Source organism: Neopelma chrysocephalum, unplaced genomic scaffold, assembly GCF_003984885.1.
Source record: "Neopelma chrysocephalum unplaced genomic scaffold, ASM398488v2 Primary Assembly neopelma1_96657, whole genome shotgun sequence".
NCBI lineage: Eukaryota > Metazoa > Chordata > Aves > Passeriformes > Pipridae > Neopelma > Neopelma chrysocephalum.
The window spans coordinates 1,300,069-1,327,490 of NW_020925302.1; the positions used below are offsets into that span (position 1 = coordinate 1,300,069).

Sequence of the window (27,422 nt, forward strand, 5' to 3'; positions counted from 1 at the left end):
ACATTTAGAGCCTCAGACAGCAGATGATAAGAAATTACAGCCAGGCCCAATGGATGAGCCTCCAGACTTTGGTGGTTCAAGTCAAATGCTTGCCTGACTTCTTCAAACATCTGCAAAAAATGAAAGATTTCTCTTTTCTGGTTTCTCTCTGCAGCACCCACACCCACACATACCCCCCCACACAGAAAGGAGTATATATCTTCCTTTTCTCTTCACTCTTCTCTGTGACAGAGTATCATTTAACCATTCCCTTCCACATATCCACCTCTTATTAACATGAGGACGCTTGGATATCACAACACTTCATGAAAATAGAAATGTGAAAAAATTGTTCAAAAAGAAGCCTGATAATAAGAATTGTACATCTTGGTCCAAAATCATCCAGAATGTTCCTGCTACATTTTGTTTTCCTTTGCTTTAAAAGAAGGTGACTGAGTCCTGACCACCCTCTAGTTAGTAGGAAGTTGACCATATGGAAGAGAGAAAGACCACCTGCCTTGTTGGGTCAGCCAAACAGATGGCCACTTTCTGATGCCTTTCCTTACCCTCATTTCTAGCAGAGCAATGTAGATCCTTCACCCTCTGTGTGCCAGGGCATTTCTGCAAAGGGATCTTTTTCCAAGTGGGAGTGTGCAGCCATGCATGTACGTCATTATTTACCATTTTCCAGTTCTAAGCATGCAGAGTTCGGGAAAACACTGACAGCATCAGAAATTTGTTTGCTGCAGAGTCAGGAGCAGGTGCAGTTTTAGGTAGTCACCAAATGAAAGAGTCTGCTCTAGACAACAGAACAGATTTAAGAGCTAGTAAACAATTGGTGACTTCTTATTTCATAGCCTGTCCCTGGATGATAGTGCTGAAAGTAGATTTTATTCTTATTTTTAAGCCTGCCTTTTACAAGCTAGGCTTGTCATTTCTTTTTATTTACTTTCCTTTGCTTTGACTGTGTTTTTCTCCAGTGCAGTGATAGCTCTCCTGGATATTTGCGATCACACACTATACACAAAAGGAAACTTCAAACTTGTTCTCACACATCAGAGACACAGAAAATTTAAGACAAAATAGGATCATTCAGTATGTCAGATAATTCTGAAAGGCTCATTCAACAGTATCAAATAAGTGTACTATTTAAGAATAATTATGATCAGCATCATCATCTTCATCATCATCTTGCCTTATGCTCTTTATAAACATCAGAGAAAAGATTTTATTGAATACTCTGTTTTTACTCTACCTGTTTAGGTTTTGCTAAATCCATAGCTCTTATTTTGTCCACAACAAATACTCAGGATTTAAAAAATGCTTTTCAGACAAGCAGAGGGTACAGTGACACTGGTGGGTCAGTCTGAGTCTGCAGGTTCAGCACAGAGTCATTCAGTTTTGCAGTTAGCTGGAGGTCAACTATAATGCTCAGGGCAGACTTTTCTTATTTTCGCAAGTGAAGACTGTTCTAACACAGCCCAGCAGCCATCTCTTGCAGTGAGACACAAGTTGCCTCAAACTCATGGAGTTTCAAAGCACATCATTTTGTAGTCATAAATGTTGAAAGTAAGAAGAACTTTCTTGGAACTGTTTCAGGATCCAAAGGAAATATTGAAAGTGATCTGATCTGAACTGTTTCTGGTTTCCAATTCACACAAACATTTAAAAATTGTTCTAATTTTAAACAAAAAATTGATGCTGAAACTTTTCTTTACCTCTACTGTATGCTGCCTGAAAAACAGAGAGACCACAGACATTGGAACCTGTGCCCTTGTATTTAATCTTTCTTCTTTATAGAATTAGTTAATGTAGTTGAGTTTTGGTAAACCTATGAGCAAAATTTACCTCTGACTAAGGAATTGATGGATAAAGTTGGGTGATTTGATTTGGTAGAGAAGGCAACTTAGACAGTGTAATATGTCAACAATATCTGTTCATGTGACCCGTGGACTTCCCTTTGTCATCCTATGCCTGAGAATATATGAAGGGGGCTGGGAAGGCAAAGGGACGTTCAACTGTCATCACTGGCATCTTCTCTGACCATTGTACCATCATCAAATGCATTGGAATTCTCATTCGATTCAGATTTTTCCTTCATATTTTGTGCAGTCCTAGATACATTTTCATAACTACATAGCTGGGAAGATCTAGGTACAGACTTCTTTCTAGGAGAAGAAGCCTGCTGCAAGTTTGACTCCTGTGAAATTTGAGTAAAACTTAGAACTGATTGCTTAATTTCAGCTTTTGCTGGAGATTGGAAACTTGATATTGGTTATTCAGGCAATGGATACAAACATATCTCAGAAAGAGCTGTGAAAATGCAAGAAGGATAAAAATTGTTCTTGAAGCACAGACAGATACACAATAGATCCACACAAGTGGATCTATAAATTCCTTCCATGGACTTGACTTTAAACAGATGAGTTTGTTGAAAATATATGTCTTTTCATATGATTGATACAAGCAAAATTGTACAGGTCATTTCAGCTCCCTAATGTTTGGACATTTCAGATGTATTGAATTCACAAAGCCAAAAAACTAAGAAAAAGAGATTATTTTAGGATTAATCCATTTTAGCCAAATTTCTGCCATTCTATGTCTCACCTGTTGTATTAGATATGTTGACGAATATACAAAATATGATAAGGAAAAGCACCTTAATATGTAATATGAGATAGTAATAAAATTTGGTTATGTCACTGTGATAACTTTCTAAAGTGCTGCCTACAATATGTGGTAGTGTTCACATCCAAAGTGAGCCAGGGAAAGTACCAAGGAAGATTAGACAGAATGTGAGAATTTCTGAAACTGTACTTGTTCCTGTGACTCTCAGGCCATTGCCTATAGGTGATGAGCTCCATGAAAAGTGAAACCACTTAGGTCCTGTAGTGCTAGCCTAATGAGCAGTTGACTGTAAGGATAGATAGGGTATGTTTTCACTGAAATCCAAGAGGGTTCTTGTGTGTGTGTCTTTGAACTTTAAGTGCCAGCTTTGAATATTGTCATTGTACTGAAAGTAATCAAGTGGGTTGTTGATTGAATGCTTTTGAGACTCACAAATCCCAGCTTTTAGTCTTACCTGGACTCTTCCCATGTCATGTTTCTTCTGAGGACTCTGTGAACTTTGTCATTTTGCTAAGACAAGTATGAAAATCAAAAGATGGTGCCATAAAATTTTTATTGTTATTTCCTTTGGAGAAGTTTTTAGTATCAGCTCAATATGAAACGAAGATATGGTTCCAGGTGTCAGGTCCACAGATTTTTCTGTGAATGCCACATTTGATAGCATGGCAGATACATCACTAAGCAGATTTAGAGAGGTGAGGAAGGAGCACTGAACAAATAAAAATGAGAGTGAAAGTACCGAGGTGAGTCAGAAGAGAAAGGAGAACACACTGGGACAAATGTAAAGTGATCATACTCTTAGTAAAGAGGAGAATTAAAAATAGAGGAGCTAAAAGAAGATTATGGATTAAACAGAAGGAGACAGAGAGGAAGTGAAAATGTGATTAGGATACCAAAAAGGAAATTAGAAAGATGAGAATGCAGAATGGAAGTGACCATAACATGGTCAAACATAACAAAGGGAATGAATGCAAGCTACAGAGGAAAAAAATAAAGATTAACAAAATAAAATTTATACTAGTAATTTTAAAATGTGTTTGGGAAGCATGAAAATAAAAAGGAGATTATAGCAAATGATATTCAACAAACCTGTGTAGAAAAAGCAAAAAATAAATTGAAAAGAAAAAATAAGTCAAGCGGTTGTGAGCTTTCCTTTATTAGCAATGGTTCTGTGTCATTCTGTCACACATAATCCTTTAGTTCTGTGAATTTGTGAAACAGAGCAAATATTTCTACCAATTGTTGTGTTGGTTTACCAGATGAGTTTGATTTCTCTAGACATAGAGCATGTAATGAGCCTCCAAACAAGTGGAAGTTCTACTTAGTTTCTGAATATAAAAAATTTTCAAGGTTTTCCAGAAAAGCGTAGAAAGAGTTTGAGCCCCCTTTTTTCTTTCTTTTCTTTTTTTTTTCATCTCCAAGTTTCTCTGTTCTTGTTATTGAGCAGTTCTTTAAGGATTAGAAGAAATAACCATCTAATCTTTGCCATATCTGGAATAAGTAGTTCTGCTCTGGGGAAAGGGTGAGGAAAAGGGAGAACTGAGTGTGAGAAGTGCAGCTATGTGAAGTTAAGTTTTAACTGGTTATGACATCTGGGAAACGTTCCTGTACTTCTGGGAAATAAGACCCAACATCCCTTTCCATCATCTTGTGAAGGCAAGCTATATTCCCTTTTTCCAGTCATGTTCACTTAGTAGTTAATAATATAATTGTTCTAGTGGTAAGCATATTGCAACTGTGATTTGCAGAGCAGAGGGACACAGATCTATTACATAGCTGGGAGACACAAGTGATCTTACCTATTTGCGATTGCTATTGATACTTTAGCCAAAAATGTGTTTCCTACACATCAGGAACTGTTTTCAAAGGGGCCTGAAGGCTGAAAATAACTGTCTTGAAAAAATACAAGTGGTGATGTATTTCAGTGTAACCTAACAGGAAGCATCTGGATTATTTTAGGATGTTCTATGTTATGATTTAGCCTTTCTGAGCCAGTTAGGACCACAGGAAGTACCATATAGTTGTTCAGAGGTGATGCAGATACACATTAGTGTGGTCAAACCTTTCAACAACCATTGTAAATCCAATTTTAAATCTATTTAAGCATCACTTACCCTGTGGCTAGACAAGCTCTATAAACAAAGAGCAATATTTGTTGACTCTGTATTACTGTAAGGCAAATATTAGTTCAGAGATTAAAAATCATTTTCCTCAAACTTTTAAGCTTGCACTAGGTGGATTTCTGCTTATCAAAATTCCAGGACATGTTTAATTTTTTTTCCATTCTGTGTACGTATCTCTCACTAGGGTTTCCAAGTACTGTATAAGCACTTGGACCAAAATGTTTCTGAAAGCCACAGGTTTTGTGTGGTGTACTTCTTTCAGCCATTGTTGATACATCACACTGCTACATACTCTGCTTGCCCCATGAAGCATAGCAAAAGCCTGGAAGTTGCACTTTTAAGACATTTGAACTAAGGAGTTTCTTTGGTTTTCTGTAACTTACCAGAACCCCCAAGTTCCAACTTGAGTTTCAAGATGCCTTAAGCTTCGTAAAGAAATCATAAAGAAATGCTATTTTGCCCTGTTTCAGATACAAATTATTAATGCTTCTGAGGTGATTTTCCCTCACAAAATTGTAGTTCGTCATATATATTTAGGTTAAAACTAAGACCAGATCTGATCAAAAGATAGTTCAAAGCTGTCAAAGATCATGTAAACACATAAATATTTTTATTGAACTTCACAACACTTGATCAGTTTTCCACCAACAATTAAATGGGATTTTCTACTAAATACTTCTGATAAACAATCCTTGCATTATAAAATCCTGAAGTATAACCTCATCTGTTGAATTAATAGCCTGTACCTTGGAACATGTCATCTGTTTGATGCAATTAAGGTTTTTTTACACTATGGAGCATTTGTGCTAAACAGTCTGTGAAAAATGGTCTGTATACAAGCCTTTGAGTGCACTGTGCACAAGCAAACACTTGCAGGAACACAAACATGTTGACTTGTATTTTTGGACTTGTTTATTTGTCAGCCAGTAAGAGAGCATTGAGTTTACCACCTACAAAAGCCATTATCCTGAGAGAATTTTGCAGTTAGAATGGTACCTCTTGCCCAGAAATGGTAGACCTTTTGCAGGATGTACACAAGTTAGACACCTGAAACAAATATAAAGTGTGCCATAGAAACTTTCTGCTACTGAGTCCGTCATGTCATTATCTGATATAGGTACATGAAAACCTGTGATTTGATGACTAGTGGAGAAACCTGCTAATTCACATACCCCACCACCTGCAGTACATCCAGGTCCAGGAAGGTTTAGTAACCTGTGGAATCCTAGAGGGTAGTGCTGTGCAAAACTGTAGAGGGTCCTTGATCATGCAGATATGCTTCTTTCATGAAGACCTGATGAGCCATTCCAGCTCAATGATACCTTATACATCCCTGTCCATGCCTATGGTAGGTTCAGGATTTCTAGGAAGGACAAGAACCCGGTTTGCACAGATTGCAAATTGTACAGATGAGCATTGTGTGCTTCATCAGGAAAAGATTTTGAGTTGTCAGGTTGACTGCACATGCTGTGTGAAGGTTTGTGGAGGCTTCCTCTCCCCCTCCTTTGGGACAGTTTGGACTCAGTATATACATGCTACCTCTGTCTTATGTGTACCATAAGTGTGGAGAACTTGCTCTAAGCTGGACACTGTATGTGAGATTTGACATAGGTTTCCAGCTGCACACCACTTCTGTGCTAGCCATAGTGCAGTAACCCCTCCAGGGGGACAGACACAGGCCCCAACATTCCAAACAAATCCAAATAATTACAAAATTCTCCAGTCAAAATTTCCAGGTAGAAAAAGGAAAGGATCATAGGGAAACTCACCCCAACACATCTGCCCTGATGAAGGAGCAAAAGTGGCCAGCAGGAAATCAACTCAGATGTGCCTACCACCACCCTCTGATAAGATGTAGAAATTAGAGACATTAGAGACTAGAGCCTTTCAGTTTTATTTGGCTGAACTCAGGGCTGAACTTGGAGATAGTACACAATATAGTGATATGTCCCAGTTACTCTTATAAGCATGCTTAAAAACATGAGTAGCAAATGCATTTTGTAGTAAATGGGGCATTTTACTCACTTGTTGGTCTACAAAAATGTGGGTAGCTCATGTTTAACTCTTCATAAAAAGAATTAGTAATAATTTATGAGACAGTTATACATTATTTATAAATATACTCACATTATAAAATATTCATGTTTTTCCAAGAACTGGGAAAACAAAGTAGGATTTCTGCACGGCATGGCAGATTTTTTTTAATCCCTTTTCACACAGTACAGACATTATGCAGCTTTTCCATTCTTCCATTTCCAAAGTCATTCATTTCTTCTAGTTTATTATTTTAATTTACATATGCATGCACTACTGCTGTGTCAAGGGGAAAATTATATTATTTTTCTGTATAATAATATGAAGGCCTACAAGTTGCCACTGGTGCACATCAGGAAAAATGTTCTGATACGTACGTAGCTTCCTAGAATCACAATTGCCGGAAAGTCTCTCACTGATTTTGTTACTGGCCGCAAAGGCAATAACACAGTAATGAAGCTTTAAGTTGACTGTATAAATCCTTGTCACAATATTGCAATCTAGTTTACGATACTGCACCAGCAATATCCACAATACCTGACACTGTGAATAACTTAACAGGCTAGTCTACCCTGCAAAAATCCATACTTATTGAAATACTCAAAATACATGTTCTAGAGATTAATATAGTGATGAGGCTCAAGTCTTTGCTACTATTTCTTCTTTTTGCATGAATCATTATATTGAATGAAAATAATAACACTGTTTCATCCATATTCTGTTAATGAAGTCGTGAGAGACTACCTGTCTTTTTGCACTAATAGCAGGAGTACTAACAATTCAGTATGTGAATTGGAGACTTTATTACATGAGAAACAGTAATATGCCAGTTCATATGAGATGTTTCATACATACCTGCTCTTGAGTACTGAATCCGAAAAATCGGTCTGAGAAACTGCTCAGAGACTTTTTATCTTTAAGCAGCAAAGGTATTTATTAGCAGCGCTGGGAGCAAGCCAGCTATTGCTGGAAAAACTTGCTCGCCGGCTTCACACAAAATCAGCCATTTTATACAATTTTTCAGGTGTGATTAAGTGCATATTCAAGTGATTACAGCATCTATTCATACATATTGATAACAGGCGGAGTATAGGTGGAGCTCAGGCGGAGCTTGGGGCGGCGCTTCTCTCTATCCCCAATTCTAGGGGGAGATCCCATCTTCATCCCATGGGTAGGGGGCGTATTCTCATCTTCCTCAATCCGACCTTTCTTCCTTTCCATTGTTCTTGACCCGCTCGCTCAAGCTTGGAGAAAGCTCTGGCTCCCAGCCTATTTCTCCTATTCAAATGTCTACTTTAGCTTACTGAATCTTAATTTATTGCCTCTAGGCCCATTACATGTACCTTTAGCACTCTGTTAAGCTTTGGTCCAGTTAGCAGTACAGAACAAATCGTTTTGAATGTAAGTAACTTGTTAGCAGGCCCAAGTTTCTTAGTTAACTCTTTTGGGCTTACCCTCCTGTTTCAGTACAAGCTGAGTATTTCTTTTGAAAATCTGAGAAAAAATACATCTGGCTAACAAATTTTTTTTAAAGCGCGGAGTACATATTCAGAGACCACTCTTAAGTACAAAAAATCTTTGATTTTGGAATCCAGTCTTTACTATCTTGAAACATAATTTACAAAGTCATAAATGTCACGGTGATAACACAATAGTCAGCTTTCACAGCTAATATTAAGTCCACAGATATGCTGTTAAACAAGAATGTTTCTCCATCATCCAGAAGGAAAAGGAAAAAAGATTTGCTGAAGCCAAAGCTCGTCCTAGAAATGCTGAAACAACAATGAACTAAGTAAATTTAAAATAAACCCTCCATGTAACTATCAGATTTCCATAATTTTTCAGATATTTAAAAATAACGCACTTGCATTTAAAAGAGGTTTCTCTACAAAGGATGTAAAAAAAAAAAAAGCCGATTAACATGTAATTTAGTGCCTTGTAAGAAACAGAAAAAAATACCCAGATCTGTGAAATTGAACTGTGCTTTTTTTGTGTTTGGAAAACAACACCGACTTGAGAGTCTTTCCTGATAATAGTACTTTGTCCTATACCACACAGGATTATCTGCAATTTTAGAATGAACAATATTTTAGTGGAGTGTATTAATGCTACTCTCTTTCCTGTTAGTAAAATGTGAAACACACAGTTTTTAAGGTTGTATACTTTTAGAGTACTTGCTTAGTGAAAATAGCAGTGTTTTTGGACATAGCTCAACAATATGAGTGCTATTATAGTTTTGCCCAGACTTGGGCAATTTTGTGTGAAATTCCACAAAAAAACATGAAGGGAAGACTTTTTCCTTGTTGATTTATTGGACTGTCCATTTTAGTGCTTGGCACAAAGTACCCACCTTCTGGATGTGTGCTAGGAGACAGCAGTTCCAGTACTGTAGTCCAGTTTTTCATCAGCACGGTTTTATTTTGGCATTGCCTCCTTTCTGACAATCTCAACTCAGGCAAGAAACTCTTTTTATAATTATGTCCTTGATATTGTAAGGAATGTATTACCTTCACATTTAGCATCTCACCTCACAGCCTGACATTATCTTTCCAAATGAAATGGCTGAAACAAAAGGCTCCCTGTGGATATATCAGACACTGCCAGCCCCCTCTTTGCAGACTATTTTATAATGTGCATGCACAAACTGAAATAGACCTCTTACAGAGAATTCGTGATTTTTTTATTTCTGAGGAGATATGGAGATCTAGAAAGAAAAATACTTTGGTTACCAGTTAAAGAGAAGTCTGTCAGCTACCTCATTCCCAAGGTCAGAGGTTCTGTCTTGCTGGTATCATGAGCCAACATTTTTCAAATTGTCCCAGTGTTACATTAGGGCAAAGCACAGTCATTTCTCAATTTCATGTATTCAAAATAGTTGTAAATGCGGTGTTAATATCTAATCAGGAACAGTCAGTCAAGTGCAATTTTTCTGCAGACCCCCTGCATTTATTTCCAAATTTCTAATATTTAGCAGCAAAGAGGCATCCAGGAATTTTTGGTCTCAAACCACCTAAAAGTTTAATGCAAATCTGCTCTGCGTTTTGCCTGAAAGTTATTGAGCTGCAGACATCTTTGGTAAAAGTAGCTAAGTTTTTATTCTGAATTGAATATAAAGTCACAAATCACTTAAATGTGATTGGGAACATCATAGAAAGCTGAGAATGTGGTAATTCCCATTTATCCTTTTTTTTAAATTTCTAAGGTACTCAAGTAGACATGACTTTTTTTTTCACCATGTCTATTGAATTCCTTTCATGTTGTGGATATCATCATTGCTCAGAAATTAACCATCATAAATCTGGGAAAGTTCATAGCATTAGGATTCAGACAACTGTAGTCTAGAGGGCTCTCCTGAAAGCCGGAAGTGCTTTGAAGAAATATTAACAAAGTATTATTAAATGATTTTAAAATATTACATCTAATTCCAGAAATTAACTGCCTAATTTGCCCTCCAAACTAAAGAAAAAATATATTTTTCCAAACCAAAATTATTTATGGAGAATAATGAAAACTAAAAAGAAAAAAAATCTATTTGCTGAAACTCAGGGAGAATTTCCTGAAGGAAAATGAGATACAGAAGTCAATTTTGTGTCTATATCTTTTCTGTTTCACAACAAAATCTAGCAGAATGATAGAAAGAGTTACACTTCAGTCTGAAACTTAATTTTATATGATAAATCAAGGTTCACATGAGCTTTTTTTTAATCTCAAAGCTATGAAGTTTCATTGAAGACTGAATTTGGAGAAAAGTAGTTTTATTTTACTATCCTCACTGCCATCTGATTAACCAGAGTGAAACACAACTGGAACACTTGCCGAGAACTTTTCATGCCATGTACCATTTGTGAGTGTAACAATTTATAAAAAAAAAAGAACAAAAAAGGAAAATCAAAGGTTGTAAGAGGAATATTAGACATGCTTTCAAATGACCAGTTCATTGACCCAAAATAGTTCCGCAGTTTAGACTATATTATTAGAATTCTTTAGCTGATCAATATTTAGTAGAATATACTGAGAATGAACAGACTTCCAGTAGAACCTGCTTTAGGAAGAGTTTGAGATACATAAGGCAACAGTGACTATAATGATTATTGAGCATCATTTCAAACTCAGAAAGTTTTTCCCTTTTAGTCTTACAAGAGGGCTGTATAGACTTCACTCCTCTGATAAGCAGAAATCTTCTGAACTCCATGTAAAATTATTAATGTCTAATGTGCTGTACATCATAGGGATATTCAGACACAGTGTCTTTCACCCTTCAAGTTTCTAAGGAAGATGAGCCAAATTCATTGAATCTCATAAGATGAAGTCTTGATTCCCCATATACTCCTTTTGGCTTTTTCCTGTGTTTATTCCAGTTTGTTCTTTCTGAACATCCATGAGCTTAGGTACATACAGTATTTTGCGTGGAATTTGATGACTGGCTTACACAATGTCACTAGAGTGCCCCTATTTCCAGCTAAAAATATTTTGCCGTGTGTATTCCAGGATCAAACCTCTCTTCATGGTCTTGCTACACCAAAGACAGTTCTCTTGTGATCAGCTGAATCACGTATTTCTCTTTTCTACTATTTCCTCCTAATGAGTTCCCACTTTACAGCAGAATTTATTAAACACCGAGTAAATGACATTGCATCTGGTACTGTGAACTTTCTCAATTTTTGTTAATTTCAATGTCATGCAGACCCAATTTGACTGTTACTGAGAATACTTCTTAACATTATCTTATTAGAAGATGTCTACATTAGGCAGAGCAGCAATTCAAGGAAGTCTTTAGCAGTAATAGAAAAAAAAATAACCCTTGAGCTCTGTATAAGTCATTCTGTTAATGACCTTGTTATATTCTACCCTTCTTACTCTCTTTCATTAGCCTACATTTTATAACTTGTAGTTTTCTTAATATAACTACCACACACTTTTACTTAAGTTATATAATAAAAACCCACAAACTAACACTAGATAGAGGCATAACTACATATGCTGAGAGTCACTCCAGGAAACAAAATATTTGTTTGTAAAGTAGTTTAGGAGGTGCATAGAATATTCTGCTGTTGCATATAAGAACTAGGGATTTTTCTTTCTTTCTTCAAGAACAGTTCACTTCATTTTTGACAGTAATTCAAATTCTTAAAATCATTTGACCTGTGAATGTTTCTAGAGGGTGCAACCAGATTTAATGTTCCAGCCTCACAGGCTTACCTTTGCTTCTGGGGATTGAACCCACTCTAAATGAAAACTTGGGCAGACACATTAACATCTGCTACCTGTCCTCAAGCAGCTTTTCCCAAACCAACCATTAATGGTCTAGGACACTCTTTTTTTTTTTTTTCAGTGAAATGTCAAAATTTTGTGCAAAATGCATATTGTTTTTAGGAAAAGCTAGTTTAAAAGGAAAAAAACCTTTCTACTGGAAAAAAAATGCTAATAGAAAATGTTCAACTACTTCTATCACCTGAGTCTTTTTAAATGTTCCCAGTCTCAAGTGGTCAAGAAGTAAATACCATAAAAGCTTTTTCAGGTAGGCTAACACCAACCTAGTGTCAGGTTGCCTTTCAACAAATCCATACAACCTTCCTGGCAACTGCAACTTTTGCAAGGCACTCACATACAATTACACCATCAGTGCTTGAAATAAAGATGTCTTTCCTTTAGTTCAGCTCTCTGAGTAACATCCCTAGTGTGGGGTCTGCAAATCAAGGATGTGCTGCAAATTTTAAGAGAATTCAGAGAGAAACTGTGAGACCTAATTGAACTGAAAAACAAGTATAGCACTGACTTGTAATAGAATGTGTTTAGTTTATCAAAGAGAAGGTTGAAGGGCTATCCATCTACAACCTCAAAGTGGATCAAATATTGCAAGAAAAATATCATAGAGCTGATTTTAAAACAACAAGCAAAGCTATTGGAAGACCCAATGATGGGAAACTGATACCATGCAAAACCTAGACTACAAGCATGATTATGAACATGTTAGGAAGAAATGCAGTTCTCTATGTGTCCAAGCCAGTATTTCATCTTTAAAAGAAAAAAAACCAGATCTATTTAAATATAAGTCTTGTATTTAAAACAGAAGATAATTCTAGAAAATACTGGTTTATACGCTGGAAGTGACAAGATGACTACACTGATCCCACCTGTCCTTAAAATATCTGATTTTCTGAATGCCATTTTCTCTAGCATAACACTGTGCAGTCATAATGCAGTTATTTGGTCTGATATTTTTTTCTTCTGTCTTCTGTTATGTTTTGTTTGCCTTGCTGGCTTTGCATTTTTTTGTTTCTTTTTTGGGTTTGTTTTTTTTTGTGTGTGTATGGTTTTTTGTTTGGTTGGTTGGTTGTTTTGGTTTGTTTTGGTTTGTTTCTTTCTTTTTTTTACTCCAGGAATTGGTCAAGGGGTGCCAGTGGTGGCCCTTATTGTAGAAGGAGGTCCCAACGTTATCTCCATTGTTCTGGAGTACCTGCGAGACACTCCTCCTGTTCCCGTTGTGATATGCGATGGCAGTGGCCGGGCATCTGACATCCTTGCTTTTGGGCACAAATACTCTGAGGAAGGAGGGTAAGTGATTTCCTAATGTATGTTCTTTCTCTATCCACAATTCAATTTGATGGTAAGACAGAGATCAGGAAATTATTCACAATGTAGTGAAAATAAACTGCTATCATTGATATGGGTGAAATGTTGAAGGCATTTAGAACAAAACAAAACAAAATAAAGACTTAAAGCACCACTAACAAAAGTCTACATAATAAAAAAGGCATAGAAATTGTATCGTATAGTTACTTACCGTGACACATAGCACATAGACAAGTACAGTGTCTGGTGTCTTGCATTTGCAGGTCAAAGGATTCTGTCAAAGGGCATGGGGAATTACTTTCACCAGCTTAGAGATGCTTTCATTATAATACAATGTACCACTGTCTTCAGGCTTCTTTTAGTCCCACGTATTCATATAAGCTAGTTTGTATTTGTCTTGCCTACTGAGCATGACTCTGCACACCTGTCTATACTCACACATGACTGCTAGTGTGCCGGTCTGTATTTTGCCCTGTCCCACCTTCTTTGCAGAATCTCAGTTGGTTCCTCATCCATCCAAAGGCAGAGGGCCATGCACTTCAGCTGTTCTTACATAAAGGGCAACTCCAAATCGTCTCCCCAACCTGTCTTTTTCTAAAAGCTTGTATCCTGTAGGCACTTCCTTGCTTACCTAAAGATGATGTGTGTGAACCTGCTTAAGCCCTATTTTTTTGATTTTGTGATCCCTTCCCATCACATCAGTCCAGGCTCATCAACCCTGTGCATCATGCTCCCAGTAGGGCTGCTGAGGAAACTCTGTCCCTACCCCAGTATTCCTGCTTTAAACCCCTTCTTACCAGGTCAGCCATTTTAGCAAAGGTAACTTTGTCCTGCTTAGTGAGGTGGTTTTCATCTCTCACAATCAGTCACTGGTTTTCAGACAGGTCCCATGGTCACAGAACCCTGTCACTAACACCAACTCTGCAGGCAGCTATTGACTGATATTATCAGTGTACCCCTCCTCACGCCCTTTCATTTGACCAGCAAGGATGAGAACACCAGTCATGCTCTTCACTGCTGCTCCCAGGTTCCACAGTCACTTTACCTATTCTTCGGGTTTCCCCTTACAGTATCATTGGTGACCACGAGGAAAACAGTAGGGGGTTAGACAAGCTTCAGCAGTCTCCCCAACAGGCAACAAGCCTCTGTAGCTGATAGGCCAGGTTAACAGATGAGTTCTTCTGTCCCCTACAGCTAGGAGATGCCCACTATAATCAGTGAGTGATTCCTCCTGATGGTCTTGCACAGGTTAGATTCAGGTGGCACAGATCCTTTGCTGGAGTTCCTCTTCATATGGTTCCACTTCAGCCTGTTTTGTAGTTGTAAATTGTTAAGTGGTGCAGGTGCCATACTTTTTATGCCAGCAGTCACCAGCTTTTATCCTTTGCTTTATACAGAGGTTGCACTTACCTAAGTACTAAGTGTGGACACTTCCTGCATCTGTATTGCAGTTGGGGACTAGGACTCTTCAAGCTGTTGCATTTCAGAGAAGATCCTATTTCCTTTTCAACTTTACTGATGGTGGGTAGCCTTCTCACTTCCTTCTGCAACTCCTGTCCTTGGAGGTACAGCTCTTCCAAGACAGCAGATCTACAGTAAAGAAGGCCATCTCTCCTGGCGTCAAGAATAAGACTGCAGCCCAGGACTTGTAGATTCACATCTACTGCTGAAAGCTCCATCTATTTGGCATCAAAGCCTCTACTCTGACAGGGACAGCTGCTCCAATACCTGGAGAAAATTGCTCTCTAGCATATCACCACCACACTTGAGACTATTTATGCTTGAACAAATTCATCTGAGGCCCCCTTTGCATCCTCTTGCACAAGCTACTGCACAAGCTTGGCTGTACTCTTGGTCTGGTTCTTTGATAGCCCTTTCCCAGGCACCTGTTAACGAGTGCTGGACCCTCCCTCATAAAGGGTGAGTTGCAAATAAGGCTGCAGGCACCATAGATCAAGGGTAGAAGCATTCTCATTGGAAAATTCTGAAGATTTCTTGGCCCACAGCCTTGTGTATGCCCTAAACTAATCCTTACCTGACAGCCACAGTCACCCTCAGAGGGTTTCCAGGTGTTCTGCAATGATCATGGACTTTGTCCCCTCAAAGCTCCCAAAGGAGAACCCAGAGTCTGCTGCTCAGAAATAACAAATAAGGGAAAATTTAATAATTTCAGAACAAAACATGAAAGAGGAATTAAAACCCCCTTAGATTCTTATAACTAAGACTTGTTTCATGCTTTTTATCGAAGTAGTTGCTGTAATTTTATGGTTGAGATTCCTTGGGAGGGAACTCATTTTTGTATGTGTTAGACTGTGTGAACATATGTATTCACAGATACAACAGAGTTAAGCAAATAATAAAATATAAATCTGTAAGCACTGAGCTCTAGCCCAGTTATTGTTATGTGTTTTTAAAATAGATGTGTTCATTAACTTACTCAACCTAATACTCCTACTGGGAAAAAGATAGTTTTTAACAAATACCTGGATCTATTTTATATTCAGGTTCATGCATAGTCCAGTGCTGCATCAAGGATACATATGAGTGTGCTAGGTTTCATTGTATCTTTGAGAAGTTTTTTCTCTGTTGCCAGTGACCTCACTGATAACACATTTCACATAACCTTACTCAAATATGTTTTATCCATTTATCTGCTATGTACGTATATAGTTTGCATGAACCTTGTCTGTGTTTTGATGTCATCATGCCAAAAAATACAAAATGAATGAATTTATTTCAATATATAAAGGGGACTTAAATGGAAGCTGGAGAGAGACTTTTTACAGGGATCTGTGGTGACAGGACAAGGGGCAATGGCTTTAAACTGGAAGAAGACAGCTTTAGATTGTGCATAAGGAAGATATTCTTTACTGTGAGGGTGGTGAGGCACTGAAAGAAGTTGCCCAGAGAAGCTGTGGGTGCCTTACCCCTGGAATTGTTCCTGGCCAGGTTAGATTGGGCTTTGAGCAACCTGACCTAGTGAAATGTGTTCCTGCTCATGGCAGGGGGGTCGGAATTAGATGATCTTTATAGGTTCATTCCAACCCAGACCATTCTATGATTCTATGATTTTATGGTTCTATTTAATCATCACAAACTCCTATATTTAAGAAAGGCGATTGATAGTATCAATAGGGGCAGAACAGGCATTTTTAACCTGAGATGCTCAAGTCTTCCTTTGTGAAAGGTATTATTTTCCCTTACTATTGGTCTTCTTTCTGTGGGGGTCCTATTCCCGGTGGTTACTGCAGCATTATCAAACTGCAAAACTATTTGTATTTTTCACCTAGCACTAAATAGAATGCACAAGCTATGAAATTTGTAAAGCTAGCTAGTGGGAATTTCTGTGTGTTCACTCTGCTTCAGAAAACATCAGTCTAACATGCAATGACACAGAAGTGAAATGCCAGTATAATTTATATCATAAAAATATTTTATTCTTTTCTCCCCCCCGTAATCTTCATTTGAGTAGTGCTTAGCAATATCACGAGTATAACAAATAATTGCTCTGTTAACTGAGTTCAGCTACTAACTTTTCTTTTGGATGGAATCTAAGTAGGTTATACAAAACTGTGTCTATTAAACCTTAAATCAAGGTAATACATCCAAATTGCATGCAGAGTTTAATTCTGCAGTCCACTGTGCAATCAGACTATAAAGTCAAAAACCTATTTTAATTCTGGCAGCTGGCCAGGATCAGGGTCTTCTCCGAGATACAGTGTATCTTCCAACTCCTCTTACTGGGTATCTAATTTAAATCATTCAAAACCCACATCATTAATGGCAGAAACAAACTCACATGTATGTTGATATTGTCATGCTGGTTTTGCAATCTTAAATTCTCACTCACTGCAGCCCTACAAGGATTCATTCATTCTCTACATATAAGAATGGGTGCATGTGTGTACTAAGCACTACTGTGAGTTCTGTGATTTTTAAAGTTTATTTGAAAATTTGTGTCCGGGGGAAAGCAACTATGTCTGGAGGTGAAGGAGGACAAACACATCTCTCTGCTTGAGTTTTGATCAGTGTGGTGCCAGTCTATCCTTTTAGAGAAATCCTTAAGAGTGTTGGACAATTGCATATCTGCCCAACAGGTCCTTTTGTACTGGGTTTCAAAGAATTGTGATGTGCTTGCCTTCCCTCTTCATAATTTACTCTTCCTAAAACATTCCACATAGCAGAAAATATCAGTCAAGGTGCAGTACCCCTTTACACTGTCAATGCCTGTGTATCCTTGAAAAAATAGGAGATAAGCTTGAAATTGCCTTATTGTAGGCTTTTCTTGTGACAAGGCAAACATTTCACTCCCCAAGGGCAGTATTTGGGTACACTGTGTAACTGTGAGCAAGACTTCTCTGGGCTGCAGTGGAAGGAGGCTACCTGCAAAACAGAGAGCTGTACCTGCGCTGCCTTGCAGCAGGTATGTGGTGTACCACCAGGAGTGTTAGAAGGAGTGGTGAAGCACACTTTGAAGTAAAGACGTCTTTGGGGGTAAATCAGTTTTGAGGTCTCATTATCTCACCTCTTTCATTGAAGTTCCCGGGGGAGGAAAGGCTCATATGCAGTTTCCCACTGAGGTTTCAGCATGAATATTATATATGTAGAATTAATACTGGTGGGCTTTTTTAAGTTTATTAGAACTTTAATATCAGGGAGTACATATTGCCTTGGTCTGAAAAATCTTGAACAGAGTGTTAAGAATGCACTAGGTGGCTACATTTCACTTAAAGGAAATAAAATTCTCAGTAGTAAGCTGAGTAATTTCTTGGTACCTTCTGCATAATTTAGGCAGCTGTCTATGGACCAGATCTTTCAAATTGTCTCCAGTGCTCACTACAAAATCATATGCCATGAGTCTGAAAGATTAAGTGGAATGTTTATTATCTCCTCAAATATTAGGCATGGATTTTTAAAAAAATTCTTTCTGAGGAGTGTAGGCCAAAATAATGTCATTTGTGTCTTCTGCATAAGACAAAGCAATGGAGAAAGTTTTGCTTTGCTGTTTAATCATACAGTATATCTTGGACAGAACTAGATTGCCACTTTGTTTATGTTGTCTCTATTGCCTTTTCTTTCATAAGATCATAGAATAGTTTTGATTGGACAGCATCCTTTAGAGGTCATCTAATCCAACTCTCCTGCTATGTACAGGGACATCTTCAAGTAGATCGCGTTATTCAGAGGCCTCTCCGACCTGACCTTGAATGTTTCCGGGTACCTACCGCATCTCTGGGCCACCTGTTCCACTGTTTTATCATCTTCATTGTAAAAATCTTCTTCCTTAGAATATGAATCCTTACCTATAAATCTAATCTAAATCATCATTCTTAGTTTTAAAAACATTGTCTCTTGTTCTGTCACACTGCTAAAAAGTATGTCCCATCTCTCCTACAGGCACCTTTCAAGTACTCAAAAACTTCAATAAGGTCTCCTTGAAGCCTTCTCCTTCTCTTCTCCAGGCTGAACACCCCCAAGTCTCTCTGCCTTTTCTCATAGGAGAGGTGTTCCTCTGATCGTCTTTGTGGCCCTCCTCTGGACCTGCTCAAGCAGGTTCATGTCTTTCCTGTACTGTTGATCCCAGAGCTGGACACAGCACCCCAGAGCAGAGCAGAGGGACAGAATTCCCTCTCTTGATGCTGAGCACTCTGCCTTTGATGCAGCCCAGGAGACAGTTGGCTTTGTGGGCTGCAAGTGCACATTGCTGGCTCATGTCCAGCCTCTCACCCATCAACACCCCCAAGTCCTTCTCAAGAGGACTGTTCTTGATCTGTTCATCCCCCAGCCTGTATTGACACTGGGAGTTGCCCAAACCCAGCCAAAGGACTTTGCATTTGGCTTTGTTGAGTTGTTGAGTACCTCGGCCTCCTCCTCGTACATTGTTGCCAGTTTGCCAGCCTTGCTTACCAGGTGGGGTAAACACTTTCTTCAACCTTCCTTTTCTGGCTGACACACCGTAGAAGCCATTCTTATTATTCTTTGCATCCCTTGACAAGTTCAGCTCCATCTTTTCCTTGTCTTTCCTCACCCCATCCTACACAACTGGGCTGTGTCCCTATGTTCTCTCCAGGTTATCTGTACCTTTTTCCACTGCCGGTGCATTCCCTTCCTTTTAGTTTAACCAGCAGGACTCCACTCATCCATTAAAGTCTCTTGCCTTCCTTGCCCAATTTCTTTCACCTGAGGATCGCTGGCTCTTATGCTCTATGGAAAGTGTCCCTAAAAATCTGCCAGCTCTGGTCTGCTCCCTGAGGGCAATTTGCAAGGGCAGTTCTGCTGCACTGAGGGCAGTTTCCCAGGGGGTCCGACTGACTAACTCCTTGAGCAGTTACAAGGTTTTTTCTTTTTCCTAAAATTCAAGGTCCTGACTTTACTGTAAGGCCATACAGCTCAATTATGATAATCTGTTGTATAAAAGAAATGTTTTCTTAAAGCAAACAAACAAACAAAACAAACCCCCACCTCTTAGCAACAATTACGGGTAAATTTTTGTTCTGAAAATACATGTAGATGTACATAGTTCTACTTCAGATCAGAGATTTTTGACAGTAGGTATGTATATTCCATCAGCAATCCGGCTGCTCTGGGAAAGAAAAAAAAGGCTGACTTGACCTGGATTGGTAGGATAATGGGCATGTCTTAGGTATTTAGGGAATGAATTATCAGTTTTGAACTATGTGAGAAAGGAAATAAAAGAACAGGTAAAACTGTTGTTTCGTTTAGTCAGGAGCAAGTTACCAATGGTATTTTTTCCATGACAAATTAAGTGGAATTCAGGGAATCATGCCATCAAAATGCCCCAAAGAGAATTTTATTAGCATGTTGCAAAATATTTTTGGAACTGAAGCCTAGTAGAAAGATGATAAAAATGTCGACTCTAATGGAAGTCATAATTGTGGTGCTTGAGTCTGGTAAAGAGGGAATTTTATGCCTATGGAACCTTACGCATATTAGGTTCATAATCTGTGATAGAGGCTCCTGAATATACTGTACCCAAGTTAGTGGCCAAGAGTCTCCTGTGTTCCAGAGTCAAAGAGCCATCTCCTTTCCCTTGAATCTAAAAGTAGAAATCTGTGATTTGAAAAAGCATGTACTTAAGGTGTGTGTGTAAGAAAAGTGATTGTGTTTGCATAGCAGATAATTCATCACCCCACCTTCAAGTCCCGATTGTTTTGCTCACAGTAGTCTCTGAAGTTACTTGTTTTACACAAATTGGATTTAGTGTTTGCATCATAGATTTAGCCTCTAATAGCGTGCCGCAGTTTGTATTTGTCCCAGCTGGGTTGCACAATTGAAACATTTGCTACCTTCTAACATTTGTAGATTCCTAAGTAATAAATGTGATTTAGTCTTGATATGACTGATTTCAGTTTATACAAAACTATAATTGTTTTAACAGAATGATTACCTTTATTGTTTCTGTTTCTGATTAAAATCACTTCAAGTTTTTCATCTCACAAAGAGATTGAATTTGCTGTAGATTTGCAGACCAATGAGATGTTAAAGAAAAGCATTTAATAAGGCTGTGTGTGTTAGCCTGAGGGAGAGCCAGTTTCTGAATTGAAACTTCAGAGTTGGATTCTACACATTTTTAAAGGAAAATGAAATTATTATAAGAAAATATGATGGTTTTCATTCTGGAATCTCTGGAAATGTTTTCTGAAATTCTCCAATTTGAGGTTCTTTCAATTCCGTATATATTTTTTCATATACTTTTTATAATCTTTCATGTACTTCACTTCCATAGGTAATTTCCAAAGGAAATTAGAGCTTTATTTGAATCTCTTTAGATTCTCCAGTTGATGTTTTTAAGAAACGTGTTCATTTTGAATAACCTCTTTTTTCTTTCTTCATTTGAAGGATGGAAGGTTGCATAGTTCTGAACCACTTATATTTACAGTGATAGCACCATTTTGTTTGAAAACAGCATTCTTGATTAAAGCAAATTTCCAACAGATTTTTTTTCAAGAGCCTAAACTCAGAATTTATATCATATATGACCTACTAATCTGCAACTCAAAGCATGTTAGTGCTTTTCAGGGTATCGGTCTTTCCAAGCTGATTCTCGTTAACATGGAGTGAATCTACATTTCTACCTGTACTCTGACATCTTGTTTCATGTTCCCATGTGCTTGCAACATCCTTGCTCCTATACAGGAGGTGAGTTTATCTTTCTTATAACTCCCACACAGAAAGTCCTCTGCTGTCAGCTCTATTGCTGTCCACCAAGAGGGTTGGAGGTTGTAACTCATCATATGTTGCCTTTTTGTGAAGGAGGCAGGTCATGCTATGGGGAAAGAGTGCTTACCTAATGTATGGGCAGTAGATGCATTGTTGCCACCTTTCCAGTATCCCGGGAAATAGCACATCCAGGGCCTTGATGAAAAGGGGAAGTGCAGAGGTAGACCCATCACTCAAGAGGAGTCTGCAATAGGCATGGAAAAAACAGTGCTCCATACATTATGGTCTAAAACCCCATGTAAACTCATTTTAATTCAAACACATTGACATATGCCTTACAGCCTTCTTTGTGAAGTTGAATTACTTCTCAACAGGAATATTTACAGCCAAAATCAAATTTAGAGAGTAGACAACATATGCACTCTATATGCCAGATCTTCTGTATTCTCCCATGCGCGTCTATACTTCTTTCCCATTCCCATTTGTTGTCTCTTCTAACAGCGTGTTTGCTGTAAGTATAAAGACTAGATAATTAAATCATACTTGAAATTCGATTGTATAATGAATATCCTGCAATGTCCTTTGTGCTTCCTTGCTGCAGAGAAGTACAGGCAACTTTTACCAATAGTATGAAAAATACAGGGGTTTGGTCATTGTTCTTCCAAAGCAGCTGCCATAAGCTAACAACGGCTTTTGGATATTGTGCTACTTCTAGTATTTCTGTGCAGTAGCTTCAGGGCTAAATATTTGTTTATCTTCTGTCATAAAATAATAGACATGAAGATTCTCTGATTTTTGTTTCACCAGATGACCTACCATAACTTATCTAATAAAATATTCCAACTTAGCTAATTTGAAACACTCAGTTACAATTTTTAAGTGAGAAAATTTTAGTGTAGAAGCTTTCCTACAGCAAAGGATACATATTTTAAACTAGAGCCCACTATTTTGTAGGACATTGTGTTTCAACCAGAACAGTCCCAAGGACTGATATCAATAGATAGGGATCAGGTACTAATATTCCATATAAGATTACTATTTATTTCTGCTGTCGGGTCACTTCGTGCAAGTACTGAAATTAGCACTGAGGAGGAATATAAAAATAGGTTCTCTTGAGCTCCTAGATGATCAGCATGAACAAAGACAAAATGTTTTCTTTGAGTAGAGTAAGGAATAGAGAAATTTCTTACCTGGTCCCATGTAGCATCAGTAGGGCGAGTTGAAACTGCTGGAATTTTCAAGCTAAAATCAAAAACACTGACAATACAAACGCTCCCACTTACATAAAATTAACTGTGAGTTGAATTCTGCTAACTCACTGACAGAAAGGAGTCTTCAGTTCACCTCTCCCTCAAATCCAGACTGTCAGTGCGGTTCTTGTTTTTGTTAGGAAATCCCACAGAGCTGATAGTTTGAATGACCTTCTGTCATGCAATATGTGGGAACTGATATAAAAACTTTGGAGATGAGCTACCTCAGCACAGCCAACACGTTTTTCTAGAACAGTGTTTTCCAATTTATCTCTGATGGTTTCAGCAATTCCCGTCCTTCAGACCTGTCCAAAACAACCATCAGTGATTTGTTGTTTGACTCTTACCCCTGAATAAAAACCTTGTCTGAAGTTACAATGTTCTCTCCTGTCTAGTTTTCTACTTAATTTTTTCATTTTGAATTTCAGACTTATCAACGAGTCTTTGAGGGACCAGTTGCTAGTTACCATACAGAAGACTTTCACATACACCCGAACCCAAGCACAGCATCTCTTCATTATCCTCATGGAGTGCATGAAGAAGAAGGAGCTGGTATGTTGAGCTCAATGCATTGTTTTGATCAAGTCTTCAGGTGCCTGAAAAAGGATATAACAAATCTGATCAATGTGATCTAGACTCTAAAATGGTACTATATCATGCTGGCTGTTGTTTTCTTTGTTTGATATTTTTGCATTTAAAGTGATTAATAAAACAGTATTAACTTTCTAAGTTCCTCTACATTTCCTTTGACAGGATAGAACCCAGTTAGTAGGGCATGTATATTACTTCTTTTTAATCATCCTCAGGCATATCATGACTAAAATTCTACCTCAATCAACTATGGAAAAGAGAAGAAGGCATCATTATCTACTGTCACTGGGATCATATTTTAAAGGTGCTGTAGAGTTGCACAAGTATCAGTAGGGCTATTACTTTATTATGGAGATATGTGACAGGAAAAGAAAACAGCTTGTCTCTGAGGCTCCTATTCTGCAGTGGCAAGGCTATCCCTTTAACACACATTTGTACTCTCTTGAAGAACACAAGATCTTTCAACAGTTTCTGGGAGATCCATGAGGCTGCTTTTGCTGAAATATTTTTGAAGCAAAATCACACTGGAAAAACTTGAGATTTAATTCTGGGGGCTTTTATTTTTCACAAACTGACTGAATAGAAGTAATTTTATAACTTAATCTTTCTTCTAAGATTTTTTTTTGGTTCACATTGGAGATTCTGGGAATTCCAGGCTGATGAAAATGCCCTAAAATGAATACCTACTTAGGGAAACAGCATTAATTATTTTATGCTCATTTCTGTTAATGTAAAATAATAAAAATAATATTAATAATTACTGTAGTAACAATAACAAGAAGAAGTACATGTAAGACCTACTTGAAAACCAGTCTTCCACATGCAGATATAAAAAACATATTTAATGATAGAAGATGGAAAAAAAGAATGAGTAAGAGAGGCGAGAAGGAGGAAAGGCATAAAGACAGGAATGTAGAAAGGAATGAAAGATACAAAGCAGAGGCAGACATTGAATTACTACCAAGACTGGAAAAATGCAATTCTGGATTGTTCCAGACATTTAAATCCAGAAATAGTTGTCAGGCTTTGAACAAACCCTGCTACTGCTAAGTTAACTGTGAAGTTTTTGTCTTCAGTATTCACATCAAGATTTTTATTCCAAGTGAGGTTGTGCAATTTTTAAAAGTTTCTTTGCAGATATGCAACATTTGTCACCACTGACATTCTTTACCTACTCGTCTTGTGAAGAGTTATTTGCCAGGAGATGTTTTGCCCAAGATTAGGTGTTCTGAATTTGAATTGATAACACTAACCCAACCACAAGTAAAGAGAATGCATTAAAGCAATTGTTTCTCTGTAGTGCCTCAGTTGTACTTAGTTAATTTTAGCATTGCGTATGCTAGAAAGATTTTATGTCTGAGGTGTGATTGCTAGGCTAATGGTGTCCTTTAAATTTCACAACCTTGTATATATATATCTAAAAGAAAGATGATACTCATGTACTCGTGATGCTGAACACAGCATAACTAGAGGAAATGGATGACTTTGGTGATGTGAAGTACTCTCAGGAGTGAGTGGTCATTTCACTCTTCTTACAAAGCCAGATGTTTCATGTTGCCACATCTGTGTCATTTCTCAAGCTTGGCCTTCTGATTTGGTTGTATGTAAGACAAAACACTGCTTGATGAACTGACTTCATCATTAGTCTGATCAACCTCTCAACAAAGAGAAAGAAGATGCAGGAGATTGTCTTGGAGAGCTCAGCAGCAGCTAAATTGATCATGGCTATTTTCCCTAAGTTCATGGTCAGTGTGCCTGACTGTCTGATTTTGTGGCTGCTGAATTGATAGGGAACAAAGTAGACAGTGCAGGAGAGCCTTGTCATATTACAGTATGCCACTAAATAATTGAGTGCATACAGGGTACAGGCAGGAGGGTGCTCATAAAGTACATCAATACAGCTGAATCACAGATGAGGAGAGGCAAAAAAAATGCAAGTTAATCTCTGGAAAGAAAGAAAAAGCTATCTTTTAAATAATTGTTCTTACTCAACCTGCTTAAAATGTATAAAAAGACTAACATCTCTTTTATAAATTTGAAATAAATGTGGTGGCCAGGGAAAAAGCATATTCGTAACAAAAATTACTCCTTTCACAGAACACCAGATTTATCAAGTTTTGGACATTTTGGATTTCACTCATAGGGAATGGTCTCTGAATTGTATTCCCAGGTAGCATCATTATTATTATGTGTAATGTTCCATTTATTTGTTTAAGTTTGTTTGTTGAATAAAATCTGAGTGTACAAGCTGGATGATAAGGTGAGGCCCTAGAATAGAAGAGATCTAGATCTGTTAGATTTGCAAGACAGAGACAGTTTCACTTCTCAATTTAATGAATAATTTTTATAAAATTATATACTTATCTGAGCTGACACTACAAGCATCAGAGTTGATGTTCAGAAATGTATGTAGACCAAGGTGCTTAACGATGTCTATGGTATAAAAATCTATTTTAAAAGAAGTAGACTGTAGAGGTATATAATATATATATGTATATATAACTGTAGACTGCAAGGGTAGGATATTGTTTTATATATTATTTATGGAGATTCTGTATTGCCACATTTACATATAATTCTTAAAAAATAGTTTATGCCAAGACATTCCTAGAATAGGAGCATGAAGGCTCACCAAAGTTAAGCAGGCAGGAAGTAGAGTTGTAAAACCCAGTCCACAGTCTTTTCAGAAAGCACCACAAACATTTTTCTTGCATGTTCCTATCTCCTGCAAGCAGCACATGAGAAGCTAAAACAGCCCATTTTATGATACTTTTCCTACTTCTCCATGTATATGGAGAAAAGGGATAATTTAAGAAAACGAAGAATTTTTTCCTTAGGTCGTTTGCAGTCCATATCAATTAGCCCAAAGCTACAATAAGATGGAACTCCATACATTACGTATTTTTTTTAATGTACATATATATATAAAATGACAGTGTTCAAGAGTGAGTTTTGATCTTCCATTCTATTTTCATTACTTTGATGGTGTCAGAACACAAGTAACAGGTGAATGCACTGTCAGAGAACTCAGTCTGGCAGGGACATTCCCCAGTGGAGCCCCTCTTGGCCCTGGAGTCAAGTGGAAGAGAGGAAGGAAATCCATCAAGTACCAGGCTAGAAGACTTCACTTCAGGTTGTCCCTGAAAAACACATTGAGTTGGGTGATAGCTCAGAAGTCTGTTTTCAGCTATGCAAAGGAGTATTTATTTCTATCTTAGTAAATAAATTAGCCTTATTATTTTCCCTTAAAGACAGTAATTCTGGTGTCTCAGTTTTCTGACAAATACAGGCTGCTCTATTCTTTTTAGAGTACTTCATTTTGCAGCTTAGATTGGCATGCTGCTGGAGTGCTTTGTTCACAAATCACAGTGTGAATTTCTCAGAAGCCAGAATGTGTTTTCGAACAAGCTGCATGGGTCCATCTCTGGAGCTTCATTGGGCAGGCACTGGGAAAGGCCACTTTGGCAAGACAGAAAGGTCTATGTTCCTGAAAACAACCACAGGAGAGGTTTGCAGTGAGAGACATTTGTTATAAAATTAATTATTCCAAAATAGTGTTTTGAGAGTGAATGGACCTAAGTTTACATCCATTTATTAGAGAATGGAAATTGCTGTGAATCAGAATAGGGCCAATCTTAGCACCCTAGTAATAAAATGGCACATTAATATTAGCAGTAAATCCTTCTAGTTAAGTTTGTCTTCTTATTACTAACATGACCTTTTTCTGCTAAATTTGGAATATTTGAGAGTTCAGTGACTGCATTAAGCAAACTGATAGTATCATTACCTACCACTGCATTACAAGAAGGACTTGCAGAACGAAAAGTCTGGTCAGTGGGCATAGGTTTGTGTGCACCCATGCATTCCTGGAACTCATTTACACATAGAGGCAACAGACACAATTTAAGTAGTTTCTTGCTAGAAGAGAAACTATAAAATTCCATCTCTAATTCATGTCAGCTAGTAATGAATATTTCTTACTTGCTTCTCCTGTTCTCTGTTATTCCTGTACCACAGTGTATGGTCACTGTAGCAATCATGATGGCTTCTCCGGGATAGTGTA

The 27,422-nt window shown here is 37.7% G+C and overlaps 1 protein-coding gene across 7 annotated transcripts in view; it reads left to right on the forward strand.

The window, feature by feature from the left end:
• The window catches only part of TRPM3 (transient receptor potential cation channel subfamily M member 3), a 424,598-nt gene that overhangs the window by 311,373 nt on the left and 85,803 nt on the right, over nucleotides 1-27,422 (forward strand). For 6 of the 7 annotated variants that reach the window (XM_027708978.1, XM_027708976.1, XM_027708977.1 and 3 more), the window contains exons 7-8: nucleotides 13,145-13,319; nucleotides 23,197-23,320. In XM_027708978.1, coding sequence (XP_027564779.1) covers nucleotides 13,145-13,319; nucleotides 23,197-23,320 — 299 coding nt within the window. Of the gene's footprint in view, nucleotides 1-10,350; nucleotides 11,126-11,162; nucleotides 13,320-23,196; nucleotides 23,321-27,422 lie in introns of those variants that run through there. The other variant, XM_027708983.1, reaches the window with a different exon arrangement.